At 50.5% G+C, this 20,634-nt stretch overlaps 1 protein-coding gene across 6 annotated transcripts in view; it reads right to left on the bottom strand.

Annotated features, from left to right (window-relative positions):
- The window catches only part of CFAP77 (cilia and flagella associated protein 77), a 150,744-nt gene that overhangs the window by 34,968 nt on the left and 95,142 nt on the right, over positions 1-20,634 (bottom strand). For 4 of the 6 annotated variants that reach the window (XM_049114955.1, XM_049114954.1, XM_049114957.1 and 1 more), the window contains exon 3: positions 20,273-20,501. The exons of the other annotated variants lie outside the window; for them this stretch is intronic. In XM_049114955.1, coding sequence (XP_048970912.1) covers positions 20,273-20,501 — 229 coding nt within the window. The remainder of the gene's footprint in view (positions 1-20,272; positions 20,502-20,634) is intronic. 6 annotated transcript variants of the gene reach the window in all.

Below are 20,634 nucleotides of genomic sequence, written 5' to 3' on the forward strand. Positions count from 1 at the left end.
GAACAAACCAGGGTCCACGCATACTATGGAACTCCACTCAACGGTACAAAGGAATTGGCTATTGGAACCCACAGCTTAGGTGGATCTCAAGGCCATTGTGCCAAGTGGACATGGACAATCTCAAAAGGTCACACACCATGTGATTTCATGCACATAACCTTGAGGAACTTTCCAGGGATTAGGGTCCAGCAGGGAGGGAAGTCACGATGGGGTAGCAGGAGGGAGATCTTTGAGGTGACGGGACAGTTCTGTATCTTGACTGCACTACACAGATCTACACACATGAGCGCATATAAAAGTGATGAAAGTTGGTGTATTGTACCAACACCACCTTTTTAGTTTTGACATTGCATCATAGTTATATAGGATCTTGTCCTGGGGAAAAGCTGCATGCAGAGGATGCAGGATCTCTCTGTATTGTCTTTACAACTTCCTGTGAATTTAGAATTATTTCAAGGGACAATATTGCTTAATATGGGCATATTAGGGGAAAGTATTATAAAATTCCTGTCATACAAAGAGGTGAACAAGGAGTAGGAGGTCTCAAAATGTGGGAGGGAGGAATATGAAGACAGGGTTTGTCAGGCAATTAATTTTTTTCAAGTTTGATTTTTCTGTAATTTTGCGGTTTGTGGTGTTCGTCAGCTGACTTAAATTTGCAATCTGCTCTCTTTTCTTTTCTTGGTCTAATTAGGTGTTAAGTTTTGAACCTAAATTTGTATTCATGATTTTGAATTTTCTTTCTCAAAGAGGGCCTCAAGCTTGAATAAGCTCCAAGGCGCACAAATCCTGAAGCTGCCCTCGAGTGTAAGTAAGATCTTATTTTGATTGTAAGAGGATAGTGTCGATGACTTTATGCTAATATGTGTGAAAACCAAAACAAAATGGGTGATTGGTCTAGGATGACATGAAAGTTCCAATTTGACCCATGTGCATAAAATATTAACAGAGCCTCAAGCTTGGGCCTGGGGATCCGTCACACCAGCTCCTACAACCTCGCTTTAGACAGTATTCCTGGGCTTTCCAGACTGTTCCTAAGAAAGATTCCCAAATCATTGTAACACCCCAAACTAACTGGGGCCCTGCTGTCAGCCCTCCACCTGCCCCCTGAGCCTAGAAGGAGGTGAGACAGGTCACACAGGGCAGCTCAATCCCTGTCCCTGCCCACTGAGCTTCCAGCCCAGGGCAGGGGAGCAGGGGGAGAAACGTTTTCTCCCAGTGAAGCCGGAAGTTTGGATTATTACACTCGACTGGACATCTTAACTAGTGCGCTGGAATGTCTTTTGTACTGGATGTGAGCAGAAAAGGCTAGGACGTCTGAGATTTCACCAGGGCAAGGAGCTGGGGAAGCACCCTGGCCCTCAGAGCAGGTTTGAACACAACATGGGTGTTCTAGAATTCTCCCACTTGTTTAGGGTGCCAGTCACTTTTATAAAAGCAACAGTGTCTTTATTAGGAAATATTGTATAGCCACCAAAAAGAATAGGGTGGCTCTGGCCACCGTGTAAATGACCCAGAAAGATCTTGGAGACCTATGTGAAGTGTAAAAACACAAGTCTGGGAGAAAGAGCCATAATGCAGACACCTGCATCCACACCGGTGTGGACCGGTGGAGAAAAGGCTGGAAGGAAGCTTGCGGATGATGGGGGGTGGGGGGGGGAGAGGCAAGAGGGCCCTTCCTCTTCAGTCTGTTTACTGCTTCTAGGACTCTTGCAATGAATAAAAGGAAAAAAGGAGAGAGAAAGAAAGAAGAAAAGAAGAAAGAAAGAGAGAGAGAAAGAAAGAAAGAAAGAAAGAAAGAAAGAAAGAAAGAAAGAAAGAAAGAAAAGAAAGAAAGAAAGAAAGAAAGAAAGAAAGAAAGAAAGAGAAAGAAAGAAGGAGATAGGAAGGGAGCTCCAAGTCTGAGAGGTCACGTGACCTGGCCAGGAACACACAGCCAGTAACAGGGGTGACAGATGCAAGCCCCCCAATCTCGCCCCTGAAAACATCAGACTGGAACTCGCAGCAGCTCCTCGCAAGCAGCTGAGGGTGGCCAGGCCTTCGGGGCCAGGGAGGTGCCGTGCGTGGCTGTGTCAGGGAATTTACCCGCTTCCCTGGGTACCAGACCCTTTGAGGATGCATCTTGAGGAGCTATTTCCTTGTCTTCTTCTGCAACTACTTTTTGCTGCTACCTTAAAACATGTTCAGCGTTTTGGTTTTGTTTTTTTTTAAGTTAATGTAATTCTTTATCATGATGATTTTTTTTTTTTTAAAAAACGGCATTCTTTTTCCACCCCAAAGTGAATGATTTTTGCCACAGGCTGAGAAGCCCCTGTGGTCACAATTACAGCTATCCTATCTGCAGCTTGCTTTTGAGAAGCTTGAGGGGCTGCACACGGAAGGTCTTAATTATTTATCCTCACTAAATGAGGTGGGAAAGGTGGGAGTGGGGAAGCCAAAGCCCAGAGAGGTCAAATGGCTGAACCAGGGTCACACGGCACATTCCACCAGCAAAGCCCGGACTCCTGCCCTCGGGCTACAGCCAGGAGAATGCCAATTGATGTACACGGAGACTGAAGGGGTCCGCCAGGGAGCCAACCGCAGACCAAGGCCAGACTCAGGGGGCCCGGCTACTCTCAGGTAGGACCCCAGACCTTCCCAGACCCTTCCTCTCTCACTAGGCCCTGTAACAGCCCCCAGCCCTGGTCCACACAGGAGCTGAGGCTTTCTTACCAATGCACATCGGATCCTATCTTTCTCGACACCCATGGGTGACTTCTCACTGCCCTTGGGGCGTGGGACACAATTTTCAAGGGCTCTGTGATATCTCCCGGACTGCATCCGGCTCCCACCTCCTCCCAGACCAGCACACCCCAGGATACCTCCTGTGTCATCTTCCAGTCTCAGCTTAAATGAGACCCACCCCCTGCCCCCACTTGCTCCACCATCCCTCCTGAGACCTCCCTTAGCTCTGCAGGATGACTGTCCCTGCACTTCGCACCCATAAAGGTCTTTTAGATATTTTTTATTGCAACAACTTCAGTGTCCACCTGTTCCATCAGGCTCTGAGCTCCATGGAACAGGGGTCGAGGCTGGATTGTTCTCTGGGCACCTCCCAGCCTGGACAGCCAGCCTGCGCTTGGTGAATAGGCTGAGTGGCTCCAGAATCCCACTCCCTCTCCTGGTGAGGACCCCTTCCCTGAGGACAGCTTTCCTCCTCCACTGCAATGCCCAAGAGGAGGTTTTTGGAAGAAATGAGCTTTTCCTTGGGGAGACTAGTGATGGGGGTGGGGTGGCCCTTCCATCCTTCAGGAAGGGCACAGACACGGAGGGCCAGCCACAGGGTCTTTTGGTTCCTGTCTCTCCCTGTCATGAGGGGCTCGGTAATTAAAGCCAGCAAGTTGGAGTGGATCCTGGACCCTGAAAGGGGCAGCAGTGGCTGTCCTCAGAGAACAGAGGGCCCAGTCAAGACAGGTGGCACAGGGCAGCAGCCCCTCCCTGAGGATGTATAGTCTAAGAGGATTCCGGCTAGGGGGTGGGTGGTCCTCGGAGGGCCCACCCAGCCAGGAGAATCTGGGACTTTCAGACCCATTCACTGCGAATCTTTAAAACCATTTGAAAGTGATTAGGGCTTGTGAAAGGCTGTGCTTTCATGTGATACAGGAGGGGTCCCCAGAGGTGGGGTTGGGGGCTGCTTGGAGGCTCTTCAAAGCGCAGAGAGTAACAGAGGACTGGCCATGCGCAAGCGTCTGGGGAGGGGCCCAGAAGGCAGAAGGCACGGGGCCAAGTCTACCCCAGAGTCAGGGAGCTTGGTCCTGGTGGGGGTCCTCCTGGGAGCAGGGGAAGGACTGTCAACAAACAGGTTCTGGATACTTCTGGGAGTCATGGAAATGTGCAGTATTTTGACTGAATACCCAGCATATAAATTCTTTTAAAGTAATCTTTACACCCAATGTGGGGCTCCCAAGACCAGGAGTTAGATGCTCCACCAACTAAGCCAGCCAGGCATCCCTCTCCCTAAGGTTGTATACATTTGTCAAAACTCATCAAACTGTACATGAATCACTTCAGGGTCTATAAATCACCCCCCAAGAAAGTTGTTTTAAGAGAAAAACTAAGAAGGCAGATTGAAGGAAGAATGGCCAAGGCAGGAGCCCTAACAGAGGAAGGTGAGGGTACTGGGGAGCTGCAGATGGTTTCTGAGCAAGAGGAGAGAGGAAGAGGCATGGTGACAGCCACACGTCACACCCATTGCTGTGGTGGAGTGAATTAGGCTAGGAGTGGGGTGGTGGCACAGGATTTGAGGAGCCAGACCGTTCCAGGGTAGGAAGGGCTACATATCCCATGAGTGACATCTCAGCCCAGTGTCCACTCCCTTGTTTGTCCACCCACCCAGAAGCATGAAGGTGCTCCCCCTAAAGGGCTGGACTCTACAAAATGCAGGGACATGCTCTCTGCACCCTGCAGCAAAAATAACAATAATCATCACAGTGCACACTTCCCACCTGCTTCCTCAATCTTGAGGACAACAGCTCTAGAGACAGATTTATTTTTTTAAGACATATTTAGGGATCCCTGGGTGGCTCAGCGGTTTAACACCTGCCTTTGGCTCAGGTGGTGATCCTGGAGTCCTGGGATCAAGTCCCACATCGGGCTCCCTGGATGGAACCTGCTTCTCCCTCTGGCTGTGTCTCTGCCTCTCTGTGTATGTGTGTGTGTCTCTCATGAATAAATAAATAATGTCTTTTTTTTAAAAAAGATATTTATTTATTTATTTATTTATTTATTTATTTATTTATTTATTTATTTAGGGGGCGGAGAACCAAAGGAGAGGGACAAGCAGACTCTGTGCTGAGCGTAGAGATGGATATGGGGCTTGCACTCATGAGCCCGAGATCACAACCCGAGCTGAAATCAAGAGTCGGACGCTCAGCCAATGGAGCCACCCAAGCGCGCTTAGAGACAGATATTAATATTCCCATTTCACGATGGGAAATCCAAGGCCCAGAGAAGTTCACTGTCTTGCCGAAGACCACACAGCAAGTGAGTGTGGCATTTGCATGGCCTGCTGCACTGCCTCCCCCCACCTCCCCACCCCATGCCTAAGCACCGAGGTAGAGCCTCTGTTGGAGCCAGGAGGCAGGAACTTAATTCAGCAAGGGCACAGATCTTTGAGGATGAGCAGAGTGTGGCTGGTTTTGGGGAGTGAAGCCAGGGGACTCCAGAGAGAGGGGTGGGCATGAACAAAGACAGGGAGTGTGATCAGGCTGGCGCTGTGCCTCCCAGCCCAGCCCCGGCCTGGTGGGCATTGGAGACTAACCGCGGGTCAGAAATACCTCCTGTTTTAATACCACTTACTACACCAAGCCTGCTGCTGGGCGCTCCAGCTGTGGTCCCACTGATTCCTCCCTCATGACTCCCAAAGTGAAGGGGAACATTCGCACTTTCACAGAGGGAAACTGAAGCTCAGATAGATCAAGCACCTTGCCCAGGGTTTGCTCACGGACACAGAGCGGCCAGGTGCCAGAGCTGAGGGTTGGGGCGCCCACCCGGGGTCCCCATCCAGGTTTCCCCTGGCTCTAGTCTGCTTCCTCACGACCGGGCTGTAAGCTCAGCCACCCCAAAGTGGATCTAGGAGATCCGGTGGTCGCGGTGCAGCGGCCTGTCTGGGTGGCCTCATCGCTGGTCCTGCTCGGCGCCCAGGTGGTAAAGCTGTGCTTTCCTACGCTTTGCTCCGACAGCGCTCCCTCCGCCAAGAGGCCAAGGGGTCCTGAACCCGGGCGACCCCGTCGCGAGGGCCTTGGGTCCTCACGCGCAGTTACGAGGCTTTCTGCGTGCTCTTTCCGCCGTGTCCGAGCAGTGCCCGTCGGTGACAAATTGTTTGCCCATAACCTGGCAGGAACCTCTCGGAGAAGTTCCTCACCACCCTGACGTTTTCACTAACAACAAAACCGTGTCAAAACTAAGTCTAATAAAGCGGAAAATGGGGAATAAAATGCAACGAAATCAGCTCTACTCGGGGTAGGCCTGCAAGAAACTTCAAATTAGTTCAATCCAATCCATCTTTGCGGCTTCGCGATTGATACCCCAGACCAGGGGTTGATCTCGGATGAAGGCACCAGGGACGAGCAAGGGAAATGGAAATTATCATTTGCAAACATTAGGCTGACACTTTGTGCGTGCGGGGGATGAGGGCTGACAGCTCTGATTTGCCGGCACGGCTCCTCTCTGCCAAAGAGCGCTCTGTGGATTAGGGGGGCCCCTTTCATGGCAACCCATCTTCATCTTCGCGGCTCATTAAAACTTTGTGGAGCTGGAGAAGTTGGCGGAAGAGAGGAAGCTGCAGGAACCTTCTGAGGGACTTCAGGTACACATTTGTTGAAAGGTGTTTGAGAAAGGAGCCTTGGGTCTGACAAACCGGATTTTAGTACGGCTCTCCGTTCACAGCGGGCTAAAATAATTGGTCATCAGTGACTACTAATTCGGCTTAGTAGCCAGAGGCAATTTTTTTCTTCCTGGCAAATCAATGACAGCATGGAGGTCTGTTCAACGTGATTCCGCTCAAAACTGGTCCTTATCTGGCGCTCGATGCTTCTTCCAGTGGAGACAGCTGTTTTGTTAAAATAAAATTAAAATCCATCTCTCATATGCCAGGGGTCTGCTGCTCCCAGGGGGCAGGCGCAGGCACTGGCACTAGCCTTGGGGCTGCAGGAGGACCAGTGGCCTCCGGGGTGGGCCGCGGCCGAGGACTCGAGAAGGTCTGGTTTTGAAGGAGGGAGAAGGCTGGAGGGCTGGGCTTCTGTCAGAGGTTCTCAAAGGAAACCGGGCCCACGAGGGACACGCAGCAGTGGCACCACGGTCCGAGGAGCCCTAGCTTCCCGAGCGTCAGCTGGAGGCGTTCCTCCTGCCTGGTGGGGTCTGCGCGCTCAGAAGCACCGCGCGGCTGTGCTTCGGGGCCTGGTGGCCTTCCCTTCTCCGCACCTGAGGTTTGGTCATCGGGCTGCTGCGTCTGTCTGACAGCCAGGTGACTTCAGTGACCGGCCACCGAGCACTTGGCTCTTGCCTACAGCTGCACTGCTGTTTCTTCTAGTAAGTGCTTCCAGCTACCTTTGCCTATATGGTACCGAAGCCGCGGATGGCTACATCCACTTTTTATTTTGCTTTTTTTAAATTAATTTTTTAAAAAATCTAAATCGTTGTAGATTTCATGGGCAGTTGTAAGAAATGAAACGGAGAGATCCCTTGTGTAACCCCTAACCTGGGTTCTCTCCATGGTGAGAGCTTGGGAACATCAACATTAACACAATGGTAACGATAAAAGGGAGTAACATCAACGAAATGGCAGCATCAAATAAATGGTCAGATCCTCGAAATGGTAACATCCACTAAATGGTAACATCAACCAAAGAACAAAATTATACCTGAGATATTGACACTTACACAGTCCCCCCATCTCAGCCCATCTCATTTGGATCCCCCCAGATTTACTTGGACTCATCTGTGTGTTATGTGTTTATTTCTATGCAATTTCATCACACAGGGAGGTTCACACACCCACAGCACAGTCAAGATACAAAATAGTCCTGTCCCCTGCCAGACCCCTCTGGGGACCCTTGACCCCCATGCCCCCTCCTTCCCACACTGCCCCTGCATGCCTGGGGCTGGTTCCTGTCCCCCGCACCCCGCAACTAGAGCCCCACTAAAGGGAGGACCTGTGACTATAATCACTCCCCATTTTTCCCATGAGGGAACCGGTTGATAAAGAACTAGTTGATAATGATACCAAATTATTGGTACAGTTCAAGGAGATGAAGTATCCTGCTCGGACCGGAACTAGCAGTACTATGCCAGCACAGCTGTAAATAGCAGACTCCAGGCCCCACTGGCCCGCACATGTGCTCAGTGTGGTTGTTGAAAAACTCTTTGCTACCAATATTCAAAAAAAAGAAAAAAAAGAAAATCGGAACTCACATAAAAATCCAAATGTCTGGCTTTCCTTAATGAGGTATTAGATTGTCTGGTACGGCCACCTTGGGCCACATTCCCACATGTCAGTAACCGGGTGCAGCCGCTGCCCCTAGGCCAGGCGTGTGCCCAAGTGTGACATAGACCCCACCACTCCCTACTGCCTTACACAGCACCAGCTTCCTCCCCTTCTACCTGCCAGGCCTCTCCAGGCAGGTGCAACTGTAGCCCAGGCTCTATGCCTCTTGAATCCCAACAATATCTGACAATCCATGGTGTCTCTCTTCCCAAGAGCTCAAAGAACTCCTGACTGATGAGCTCACACCACTTCTTCGGACCCAAGGGGACGTAGAAATGGAGGTCCACAGAGATAGTAAGTGATGTGCTTAGAATCCCTCACCATGGGAGCAGGAGAGAGCCGTGTGGAGTCTGGGGCCTTCAGGCTTCATGGCTAGTTTTCCAGCCTCTTCCTGCCTCCCTCTCTGCTCCCTCAGGCAGGGGTGGGAAAGGAGGAGGAAGGGTTTGGGCAGGTCTGAAGGGGAAAAGTGGGGCCAGCCTGTCCACTGGCCTAGGACCATGATGCTTAGGCCCTAAGACACTGTTAGGGGCCCTTAAAAATGTTTTAATTTCTTTTAAAATCAGCACAGCCATAAAATATTTTAAATTATTAGAATACTGTGTATGTATGTGTGTGTGTGTGTGTAGGAAGGGGCTCATGAGGGCAAGAGGGCCAGGAGCCACAGAAGTCGTGCTGCCACCACCGGCCCAGGAGCAGGAAGACACAGCCTGTGCCTGCATCAGAGGCTGCGTTTCAATCCTGTTGCAGCCAGAGATCCTCAGCCTTGACCAACAAGAATCGCCCCAACAGCTTATCCGTCATCTGACTTTCTGATTCACCAGGCCTGGGGCCCAGGCCTCTGCATTTCACCAAGGGTGCAGCTCCCCCTCTACACAACCCCCCCCCCCAGGAGGTCCTGGCTCACGTGGTCCCTGGGCCCCTCTGGGGGTTCCAGCTCTGCTCCTCGCTCGCTCGTGCAGAGGACCCTCCAACCCAGCGGCCACGAGCACCTCCTCCGGGTGGGCGACCCATCAGCTCTGGCCCTGGGGGCCCCGCTGCGGCTCCCACACTCCTCCTCACCCCCACTGCCTTGTTCCTAATTGCCCCCCCTTGGCCCGAGGGCCTGTCTTTTCTAACTAGCCTAGAGGAAGGGGTGGTAATTGAGGTGCAGCTCTCCCTGGCAGGACTCTTAGAGCTAATTAGAGAAGAGGACCTCTGGGCTTGTGGTTATTTTTTAATTGTTTGTGGATCCAACATAAAAGCTAATGACAGAGGAGGGAGGCTTAGTTAGCAGCACACTCCTGACTTCTAAATTTGTCTAAGAGGTCATTTGCAATTTGTTAACATTTTTCGCAAGGGTGAAGTCAATTAGCAGTTTCCCCACACAGGCGCCCAGAGGCGGGCGGCAGCAGGATGGGCAGCAGAGCTGGACGGGCTTTCCGGAAGCTTCTCTCAACCTTGAGGGCCTGTACCCGAAACTTGGGAGCTCCCCCTGATCACCTGCAGCACCGCTCCCCTGCTCCCCCCTGCCTGGGCTCCAGGCTTGAGCCCATCTTGGGGGAGAAGGCCCAGCAAAGCCAACGGACATGCCTGGGGACGAAATGCCACGTAGACTGCTCAGATGTCTGCTGTGCAGGGGTCCTGGCACTGGGGACAAAGTGATTAGCAGACGGGGCCTCTCTGTCCTGCGGGGGTGGGGGGCAGTGAGGCTGGCGGAGAGGGCGCTGGTGTCTGGCAGAAGCTGAGGAGGGCCCTTCTGCCCAGCAACCCCGCCTGTGGACGTGACCCTGGGGACTCTCGCACACCTGCATGTGAGGTGATGGGAGATGAATACCCCCACCCAGCAGACCAGGGTGACATTTGCAGAGGTGTGGAGTGAAAAAAGCAAGTCGCCACGCAAAGGGATATATGTGGTTTGAAGCCACACAAACAAATGAATATGCATTATTTATGGCCATCTAACGATGTAGCAAAGATGGGAAAACCTGGATGGGGAGCATGCACATTCCAACCTCAGGATGGTCCTCTGGGAACAGAGGGAAGGGCGTGGGGCTAGGAAGGTCTGAGAAGGGGCTACGGGATGCATTTGTTCTATTTTATTTCTTTGCTAAGGGCTCGGGTGCAAATATAGTGCAAAAAATATATATATAATTTGCTAAATTTGGGACGCCTCGGTGGCTCAGTGGTTGAGCATCTACCTTTGGCTCAGGGCATGATCCTGGAGTCTCCGGATCGAGTCCCACATCAGGCTCCTTGTGCATGGAGCCTGCTTCTCCTGTCTCTGCCCCTCTCTCTCCCTCTCTCATGAATAAATAAATAAAATCTTTTAAAAAAATCTTTAAAAAAATTTGCTAAATTCGAGCGGCAGGTTCATGGAGTTAGTTATGAAGCTCCTGGACTTTTCTGTATGTTTGGAGAGTTTCCTAATAAACAGAAGAAAGGGGTGGCAAAAACGTTTGCTCCTCTGGAAAGCATTGATATCTATCATCTTTTGGCTGATTGCAAACCACGTTCTTATTTTCCACAAAAACATGATGGGCAACATGTAATAAGACTCCAGCAGTAGGCATCCCAAAGGAAATACTCAGTTATCAATAAAGCAGTTTCCCCCAAACCCCACAGTGCCTAAAATGCAGGGCTTTCTGACTCTGTGGCAAGACGTCTCGATGATCATAGTGGGGTGAATAGTGGGTGTCCCCCCCAAAGATATGTCCTCCTTTTAACCCCCAGAACCCATGAATGTGGCCTGATTTGGAAAAGGAGCTTTTGTAGGTGTAACTAGCTTTAGGATCTTGAGGTCAGATTACCTGGATTACTGGGGAAGCCCTGGATTCATAACGAGAAACAAAAGAGGAGAGACCCAGACACATGGAGAAGAGGCCCTGTGAGCACAGAGCAGACGCTGAAGGACACAGCCCCAAGCCCAGGAGGGCCCAGGGCCACCAGAGGCTGGCAGAAGTAGGAGCAGTTCTCACCTAGAACCTACGGAGGGAATAGGGCCCTCTGACACTTTGATTTTAGATTTCTGGGCTCCACATTAGGAGAGAATAAATCTCTATTGTTCGAAGCCCTAAGTTCATGGCACTGAGTAAAGCCTGGACAGGAGTAACAGATAGGACCTTCCCACTCTCTGGCCACATGCTCACAGACAAGTGTCTCTAGGTCTCAGTTTTCCTATATGTAAAAAGAGCATTTTTTCCCCAAGATTTTATTTCTTTATTCATGAAAGACACAGAGAGAGAGACACAGGCAGAGGGAGAAGCAGGCTCCATGCAGGGAGCACGACGCGGGACTTGATCCCAGGACTCCGGGATCACAACCTGAGCCGAAGGCAGATGCTCAACCACTGAGCCACCCAGATGCCCCAAAGAGCGTTGTTGCTAAAGGGTCATTCTGAAGGTCACATAAAAGGATGTGCATGAGCACCTGTCTCCCATGCCTGACTCCCAAGGAGCAAATGAAATGGAAGCTGGTATTATTATTATTATTATTATTCGAACCTGATGCAGGGCACCTGGTTTTCTGGTACCAACGGCCACCTCCATCTGGCCTCCAAAGGGAAAAGGACGGAGCTGGCCCTTGAGTACAACATGTTCAGTGACACGCTTTACTCTATGCATGTTTTTGCTTGTGGGTCTTGCATGGTGCAGGACTGGAGCTGTGCTGGGCTCGAAGCCTGGCTCTCCTCGCGGCCCTGGGGGTGCTGGCTGGCTCCCTGCAGGACCAGCTCCTCCATGTCCCAGGTCACAGGGGCCACTGTGTCACCAAGGGGCAGAGCCAGCTGCAGCCCAGCAAGCGCTCCAGCTGCGTCCAGGCTGGAGCTGCAGAGGCTGGGCACCAGGCCCACTCCTGCGCTTAGCCCACCAATGAGGGCAGGCGAGGCCCAGCTCTGCAAAAATCAAAAGCGGGAAGCAGGAGCTGGGGAGGTCCCGAGGGGGAGGGCCCAGGGCCTCGTTAGCGCTGACCCTGGCACCAAGCGGCTCCTGATGGATGGGGTTCGGGAGGGCCAGGCCCCAGAGGAGCGCGGCCCTATCCATTATAGGCCCACAGCGCCTCCCTGAGCCCTCCCTGCTCCGAACGCCCAGAGCCTCAGGCCGGGAATAAATCTCTGTCTGGGCTGCAGGAGAGCCAGGAGGGAAAAAAGGCAAAGCATGAAAAATGTCTCGTTCCTGACTCTGGCAACAAAGCCACCTCTGAGGAAGGAGTGAGCAGGAGTTTGGGGCGATGGAGGTTGGAGGAGCAGCAGTCAGGCAGGGGGCCCAGAGAGGAAGGGGGAGAGGATGGGCCCCCTGCCACATCTCCTCCCAGCTACTCTCCCTGCCTGGGCCTCTTTTAACAAAAGGCCCCCCAGGTCAGGACCATGGAAGCAGGCAGCCCCCGAGAGGAGGGGACCCTTGTCGGACCCAGATTGGGGTGTCCTGGGACGCAGCCTGGCAGTGATGTGCAGATCTGGGGTGCCAGCCAACACCTCTACCCAAGGTGAGATTGTTCTAAGTCCTAGAGTAAACTGCCTGGACCCAAATCCCCAAGCTTTCACTCTCATAACCTGTGAGCTCTTGCTGCAGGACATAACTGCCCCCTGCCTCAGTTTCATCCTGAGACCAGGGGCTCAGGATGAGAAATGATTTCCTCACCCAGGGTCTGGCTCTGCCTCCCGGAAACATGCAGACTGTGAGTAGGAGCAGAGGCTCTGGAAGGAGACGTTGCTCAGATCCTGGCTCTGTCACCAACTGGCCATGTGAGCCTTGGGCAAGTCACTGGCCGAGCCTCAGTGTCCTCATCTATGAAACGGAGATGCTACTCCCTGCTGGATGGAGTTGTAGGGATTTCAGGAGATGAGGCACCTGTCAGCTGCTTAGAAAGGCTTTGCCACCTGGGCCACCAGTACTGCTCTCCAAACACACCCACGGGTCCTCATTTTGTTCTCTCAAATCTCTGAGAACAAAGTCCCTCCACTGTCCTCATTTATTGTCATGTTCTTTGTACATAGTGGTTTCTCTCCCTCATCCCACCCACCCCCAGTCCTGCTGTCTCTGGTCACTTTCCTGTTGAATGGGCCTTCCCCGAATGTATGACCTCACATTTTTTAACTTGATGCTACAGGTGTGACCTGAGCCGCAGAACAGAGTAGGAAGGTCACCTCCCTTTGTTCTGGACTTGAGACTCTAGTAACATGGCCAAGGGACACATCCACCCTTTGGGGCAGCATCAACCACAATATCGATTCATAGCATCAACCACAGGGCAACACAGCACAGTCTGTTAAATGATGCGAGACTCTGGCTTTACCATCTCCTCTCTGGTTTCAAATGGACTGTGTGTGCTCACGTTCAATAACCCCGTTTCAAAGCCTTTGAAGGCCCTGGACCGTATCTAAGGATGTAGCAGTGGACAAAACTGACATTGCCCCTGGTCTCCAGGACGAGGGCGTCAAGGAGAGCAGAGAACTATTCACTGTCAGTATTGGGAGCCGGTCAGGCCCCTTGGTTTTTTTTTTTGTTTTTTTTTTGTTTGTTTTTTTTTTTTTTGGCCCCGTGGGTTTTTTCACCAGCAGGATGTGTGTCAGGTGCGAGGGACTTTGCGAGATCCACATGCTCCCCCTCGTGGTCAGGCTGGTTTCATTCAGGCCACCCGGAGATCTGGAGCTGGGCTCGCCATTCAGAATCTGGCTTGGATCCCTGGGACGGCTGTCTGGGAAGGGGCTTATTATTATTTTATAGGAGTTTGGGTGGGCGGCTTGGATTTTGGCCGTCAGCTCTGGGAGAAACAAAATAACCCAGAGTGATTGATGGGCCCATTGTAAATTTGTAAAATAAATCAGCTTGGCAGAAAGATTCAAAAAACCTGTCAGGCAGCAAACATTTTTTAACAGCCTGTAAAATTTCCTCCATCCTTCACATTTGTCAACGTCAGGCTGATGATGCATCTGATAGCTGGGCGAGCAGCAGCACAGACAGAGGGTGGGCTGGTAGCGTCTCCTACCTTTCTTGTGTTTCTCATTTCTCCATGGTCTGAATGCGTTCAGCACCAGGATCGGGGGCTGGGGGCGGTCCTAGACAAGACTAATTGGTGGGTGAACCAAGTACCCTACCAAAGTTGCACGTTGCTACTGGCTTTGAGTTCAGATTCCAGTGGGACCATTTGTTGGTGGATTCATCCAGCCAGTATTTGCTGAGGACCCCCTCCAGCAAGGGCACTGTGGTCAGCAGCAGGGATACCAAGGTGCCCAAAGCCGGCCTGGAGCATCCAGTGCATTCTGGGTGCCCCATCGAGGAGTTTGTCTATCAGGAAGTGGGAGGCCACTAAAGGGGAGGGGACTGAGAAGGGGCACATTGGAAGGGAAGCTCGTTGTCTTCAGATTAAATTTAAAGCTGTAAGAAAGGGATGCCTGGGTGGCTCAGCGATTGAGCGATTGAGCGTCTGCCTTTGGCTCAGGGCATGATCCCCAATTCCCAGGATCGAGTCCCACATTGGGTTTCCTGCGTGGAGCCTCATTCTCCCTCTGCCTGTGTTTCTGCCTCTTTCTGTGTGTCTCTCATGAATAAATAAATAACATCTTTTAAAAAATAAAGCTCTAAGAAAAATCCAGACTGAATGGCTTTACACTCTATGTAGTGTATACACACATTCCGTCTCAACCCCTCTCTAACACAGAGAAAACCTGGGTAGCATCTCTACCCACGTCACCTCCATCCTGTGGCAGGTGCCACAGTCACTGTCACAAGTGTCCAGGCCACACCAACCCCCATCCCAGCACGGGGCGGCCAGGGCAAAAATAATTTCACCTCTCTGACCCTCTGTCTCTTCTTCTAATGGGATGTAAGAGCCCCAACTGGCGCTCACTGAGCTGTTCAGAGTTATTTAAGGAGAGGGTGTGTTGGAGGTGCTCAGGCCTGATGTGGAATTATAGCAATAATACGTAGTTGCCATTATGAGTTCAGAGCAGGGGCTACCTACCTTTCATCTGGCCCATGTCATACACAGAGTAGCATCCTTGCCTTGCGTGCGGCATGAGGCTTCCAGGCAGGAGAGTGGTAGGGCCCCGGGTGCCCAGAATCTGCCAGGAGCACCAGCTGCTGCCCGGCCCTTGCTGCTCCTCCCCTCCCCGCCATCCCTGACTCATCATAACTGACAATGCTGGACCAATTAGGAGCAGTAACAATTAAGATGTGCCAAGGGCATGTGAACATTTGCAAACACTTATTAAAATGCATCAATAATTAAGTGTTTCTTTAATAGTTACATTCTGGCCTCCAGACATATCTGTTTATAGGACCTCGGGTCACAGTGTGCTTGGAGATCTGTGTGATGGCCCTACACCTGGGTAATGAGAATTTAAAATCCTTCCCTGACTTGAAGCCTGAGATTTGACGGTGAGGCAATAGAGCGGTGATGCGCAGGCTCTCGCCAGCTGCCTCATCTGAGAGGTGTGGTGTTCCAAGCCGGCCGGCCAGGCAGGGCACGAGTCCTGCTCTGCCACCTTGCAACCATAAGCTGTACCCACTTTCCTGGCCTGAGAAGTGAATGATACATTGATACCTGCCTCATGGGGCTGACGTTAGCATTGGTGATTCCATGCACGAAGTGCCTGACACATAAACCCAGTTCAGAGCAGCTGCTGTCAGCGGACAACAGAGGACTTTATCAAAGGACAAAAGGAACCAGCAGTTAGCTGAGGAGTCAGGATGGCTAGTCTACACCAGTGGGTTGCAAACTCAGTGCCCACCAGGACAAGACAAATAGCAAACAAGGGGAGAAACAGCCAGGCAGGGTGGCGGTTGCCGGGCTCTTGACTTTTTAGGAGAAGTGGGAAATCCAGGGTTTTATATGAAATTGACTGACTGGGATGCCTGGGTGGCTCAGAGGTTGACTGTCTGCCTTTGGCTGGGGGCGTGATCCCAGGTCCAAGGATGGAGTTCCGTGTCAGACTCCCTACGAGGGGCCTGCTTCTCTCTCTGTTTGTGTCTCTGCCTCTCTCTCTGGGTCTCTCATGAATAAAGTAATAAATAAGAAAGAAAGAAAGAAAGAAGAAGAGAGAGAGAGAAAGAAATCGCCTGACTTTTCAAAAGTGGCAACTCATTCAAAACTTTAAAATTATTGCAGGGGCCAAACATCTCTGTGGGCTGACTTGGCCGTGGCCCCAGCTCGTGACCCCACGTCCACGTGGGCACTGTTTCCTGATCATTGCTTGGGGCTTCCACTTTCTTTTAGCCACACCAGCTCATGAACTGAAATGTACTTTTCCAACATAGTGACAATCTGTGATAAATCGGCGTGGATTGGAAACCAAATGAGCTAACTGGAGAGGAAATAACTGAACAACCCCAAATTCAGGTTTGAATCCCGTCTGGTATGGAGAGGCTGGGAAGGTGGGCAGGTGGAGTTGTGCACTGTCCCCTCACACCTGTTATTTTGTGCACTGTAAGATACACAAAGGGCAAGAGGATTTGATACCGGGGCACAAGAGTAATAGCTGTGGTCAGAATTTTGCCTCACGTGGCACTTAGCATGCTCATTAGCATCCCTAGCTTAGAGTGTGTTTTCCATGTATTTAGTCTGAGATGGGACTTTATTATTTTTTTTAACATATCTGTACGTGTGAGTAAATGGCACTCATTTGTTTCTTTGTCTATTTATTTATTGGACCAAATCACCCCAACAACTCCTCGGGTAGTCGTGTGTAATCAGATTTGGTTTTTTAACATGCTTTTAAAGTAAAGAAATAAATACAATTGAGACTTGTAAAAGGTGATCATTAGGAAATGGGCCTCGGCCCCATAACTTCAAAGTAATAGCCCCATTATGGAGAGGGGCGATCATCTTTTAACTGCTCCTCGCACTTACATTGTAAGGTGGAGGGGCTCTGCAGGCAGGCTGGGCATCTTGGTAAAAGCTTTTCCAGCAGCCACTTAACCTCCACTTACAAAGAAATAAAGCGGAATTGATGCTGATTTGGGCCTGCTTTGGGGGATATCTTTGCTCCGTAAAAGCCCTTTTGCTTGCAATTTGCTGAGCTGCCCTGTCACATGAGAAAGGGCTGCTGTTGATAAAGATAAAGCTTTATGGCCACGATATTTGCTGCTAACAGCAACCTAATGCAGCATTTTCATTTTTGTGCAATTAATGTTAACGTCTGCTACGAAAATTGTCATTAAATACCATTTTAAAATCCATTCAATTTGCATATGCAAAGCCCATTTACCATCACAGAAGATATAGCCGGCACTTCATCACGTCCTTCCCCTGGAATTGTAGCCACTCAGTTTTATAGCAATTTAAGATTTTATATTGAAAGCCAGATGATAATGGATGTCCTTTTTGAGCCCGGCTGACTTAAGCGTTTCCATTGTACGTGGAACAACGCAGCCCCAGGACCAGAAGCTGTGGGTGTTCGCAATGTAACTCAGTCCCCAGGGAGGCAAGGTGTAGAAGAAAGAGCACTGGACAGGGAGTCTGCCGGCCTGACTCTAAATCTGGTTCTTGTCTGGGTCACAACTTGCCTGGAAAAGTCTATTCACTTCTCTGAACTTCTGCTTTCTTGTCTTTTTTTCTTTTTTTTTTAAGGTTTCCTTTATTTATTTTAGAGAGAAAGAGGAGCATGGGGAGAGGGACAAGTAGAATCTGCACAGAGCCTGACACCAGGGCTTGATCTCACGACCTGAGCCGAAATCAAGAATCAGTTGCCCAACTGACTGAGCCACTCAGGCGTCCCTATTTATTTTACTTTTAATCTTTTTTTCTTTTTTTTAGGTAAGCTCTATGCCCAACATGGGGCTTGAACTCACAACCCCAGGATCAAGAGTCACATGCTCTACCGATGGAGCCAGCCAGGTGCCCTGCTTTCTTGTTTTAAATAAAGGCTTTGAACTAGATGATGGCTAATGTTCTATGTCTTCTAAAAATTTTTCTTAAAGATTTATTTATTTATTTATTTATTGAGAGAGAGAGAGTGGTAGAGAGGTGCAGAGATGGAGGGAGCCCCGATGTGGGGCTCCATCTCACAACCCCTGGAATCACCACCTGCACTGAAACTAAGAATCAGATACAACTGACTGCACACCCAGGTGCCCCTAAAACTTTGTTATTTTAAATATAAGCACATCAGGTCAAGAACACAGTTTAGGGAGGTCAGCTAATTTCTCCCTGCCTAAGCTGGCAAGTTACCCCCACAGACCTCCTGCACAGGGGTTTAAAAGACAAGGAAAGGAAACTGGCACAGAACCCAAACATAACTTGAGAATCCTGGAATGCCGAGTTACAGAGGAGGAACTGGAAGCCTTGGAGGGAGAATAGTTGGGGACCATGCCAGAACTAGAACCCTAGGCTGACCCCTAGCCAGAGCTGCGCCCAGAAACCATGCTGTCTTGGAGACACTGGTGACTGGCCCAGACTCATCTAGTGATGTGGCGCATAGTGGGACTCTCTGTTCCCCTTGCACTCCGGGCAATCTTGGGAAACCTTGCCTGGCCTTGGAGGGACTGACAGGGGGCAAAGGATGGTGTACAGACGATTAGATAAGCCAGTCCAGGAATGACTTTCCAATTTGTCTCTAGTGTCACGTTGTGGGTTTTGAGGGCTGGTGAATAGAAATGCATTTTAGGTAGAGAGATGTCCACGTGTTACATGGAAGGTAGGTGAGCTTACCGCAGAGATGATGCTGAGCTGAACTCTGAAGAACAAGGAGGTTTTACTAGGTAGGGTCAAAAGGCAAGGGAAAAGCATGCAAAAGTATGGTGACTCACGCTATGGAAAACACTGTGGCAGTTCCTCAAAAAAACTTAACCTAGGATCCCCTACGATCCAGCAATTGCACTGGTGGGCAGATGCCCAAAAGAATTGAAAGCAGGGACTCAAACATTTGCACACCCACGTTCATAGCAGCACTATTCACAATAGCCGAAAAGGTGGAAATAATGCAAATAATGCATTGATGGATAAATGGGGAAACAAAACGTGGTATATATGTACAATGGGATATTATTCAACCTTAAAAAGGAAGGCAATTCGGGCACCCACTAAGACGCAGTGGTGGTTCACAGCAATGTGAATGTGCTTAATGCCAGGGAACTATACATTTAAAAACAGTAAAGCTTACCACGATAAAAAAAAAAAAAAGATTAGAAAAAGATAAAAATAAAGAAGGAACCACCAAATAAATATATAAATGAACAAATAAAGTATGGTGGCAGAGCCTGAGGAAGTCACTTATCCAGGAACAGTGAGATGAGGGTGAGGGACAGATCATCAGAGGCACTGTTGGACCAGGATACTGGCTTCTCAGTCTCGGGCATCTGGGGGTGCTTGGGGCAGCTGGCAGCCCCTGGCCATTTGGCCAGCTGCAAGTGCTTCTCTTTATTTGTACAGTTGAGGCACAAATATCAGGGATTTTTGTCCGATTTGGACTGTGACACAGCACAGGTTAGGAAGGCTTGCTGTATCGGACGTCAGATGTTTTTGTCTGCTGTTGTGTTCTGCTCTCCTCCTCCTGGAGTCAGATCCCAGATCTCTGCGTCTTTCCCACCACCAGCCCCTGAGATGGTAGACCCTGATTCCAAACCCCACCCCTTCCAAGAAGGGCAGAAGATCAGGCCTGGCAGATCAGGGCATCAGGATCTCCTGGTCTCGGCAACTGGTTCAGAGGCAGACATGTGACCCAGGACTGACCGATCGGTATACTTCACAATCCCTATGCATGGTGGTTGGTTCAGGGATAGGCCAGGCTCTAAAGTTGGACCAAAGAATTTTAATCTCAAGGCTATTGAAGTTTCTGTGCTCTTCCCACCAAAAATGGAACTGTTCCTGGTCATTCTGCTACATGAGGAAGAAGCTTGTCAGAGAATGAAGCCAGGACTGAGAAGCACAGCCACAACACGGAGAGACACACCAAACACTGATCATATCCCTTGATTACCTAGATCCAGCCATGCCTGAAACTGTACCCTTGAGCTTTTCAATCATATAAGCCAGTAAATCCCACTTAAAAAACAACAAAAACATCAAGGCAGTTTGAGTTGAGATTTGATTACATGCAACCACATTCTGCTTTTATAGAGTGTCATGCATTCCAGAGTTGGGACACGGGTTACATGTGTGCTGCTGTACCAATCACTGTGACCGAGGTTTGTGACACACACTGATCAAACAGGCCTGGAACTCTCGCCCCTTCCTGGAGTCAAAAATCGTGCCTCACATTGTTTTCTGATGCAGTCACCTCTGGGCACCCTCCTGCCCCACGGCGAGGGATACAGCCTTGCGTGCCAGCTACCTTACCGTGCCCGGATCCCAAACGTCATATTTGGTGGGAGAGAGGGCAGTTCCTTCTTGACGTGCCGGTCATCCTGGTCACTGATACGCATGTCGTTGAGCTGACGGTAGAGGAAATTCTCCCGAGCAGTTACCAGGCCGGCTTTCACGGCCCCACGGTTCATGGCTATGTAGTTCCGGGTCAGCTCGTGGGGGCAGGTGGGCTGCTGCTTAAACACGTTCCAGTGTCCGATGGCTAGGGGTGGGGAGAGACAGCACCACGGTGTGGCCGTCAGGGAAGGAAGCAGGCGGTGGCACCTGACTGAGGAGAACCGGGCATGCATACCTTCCCATGAGCCCAGAGCCTGCTACGGGGACAGCCCTGCTCA

The sequence above is a fragment of the Canis lupus genome, chromosome 9 (assembly GCF_003254725.2).
Source record: "Canis lupus dingo isolate Sandy chromosome 9, ASM325472v2, whole genome shotgun sequence".
NCBI classification, from domain to species: domain Eukaryota; kingdom Metazoa; phylum Chordata; class Mammalia; order Carnivora; family Canidae; genus Canis; species Canis lupus.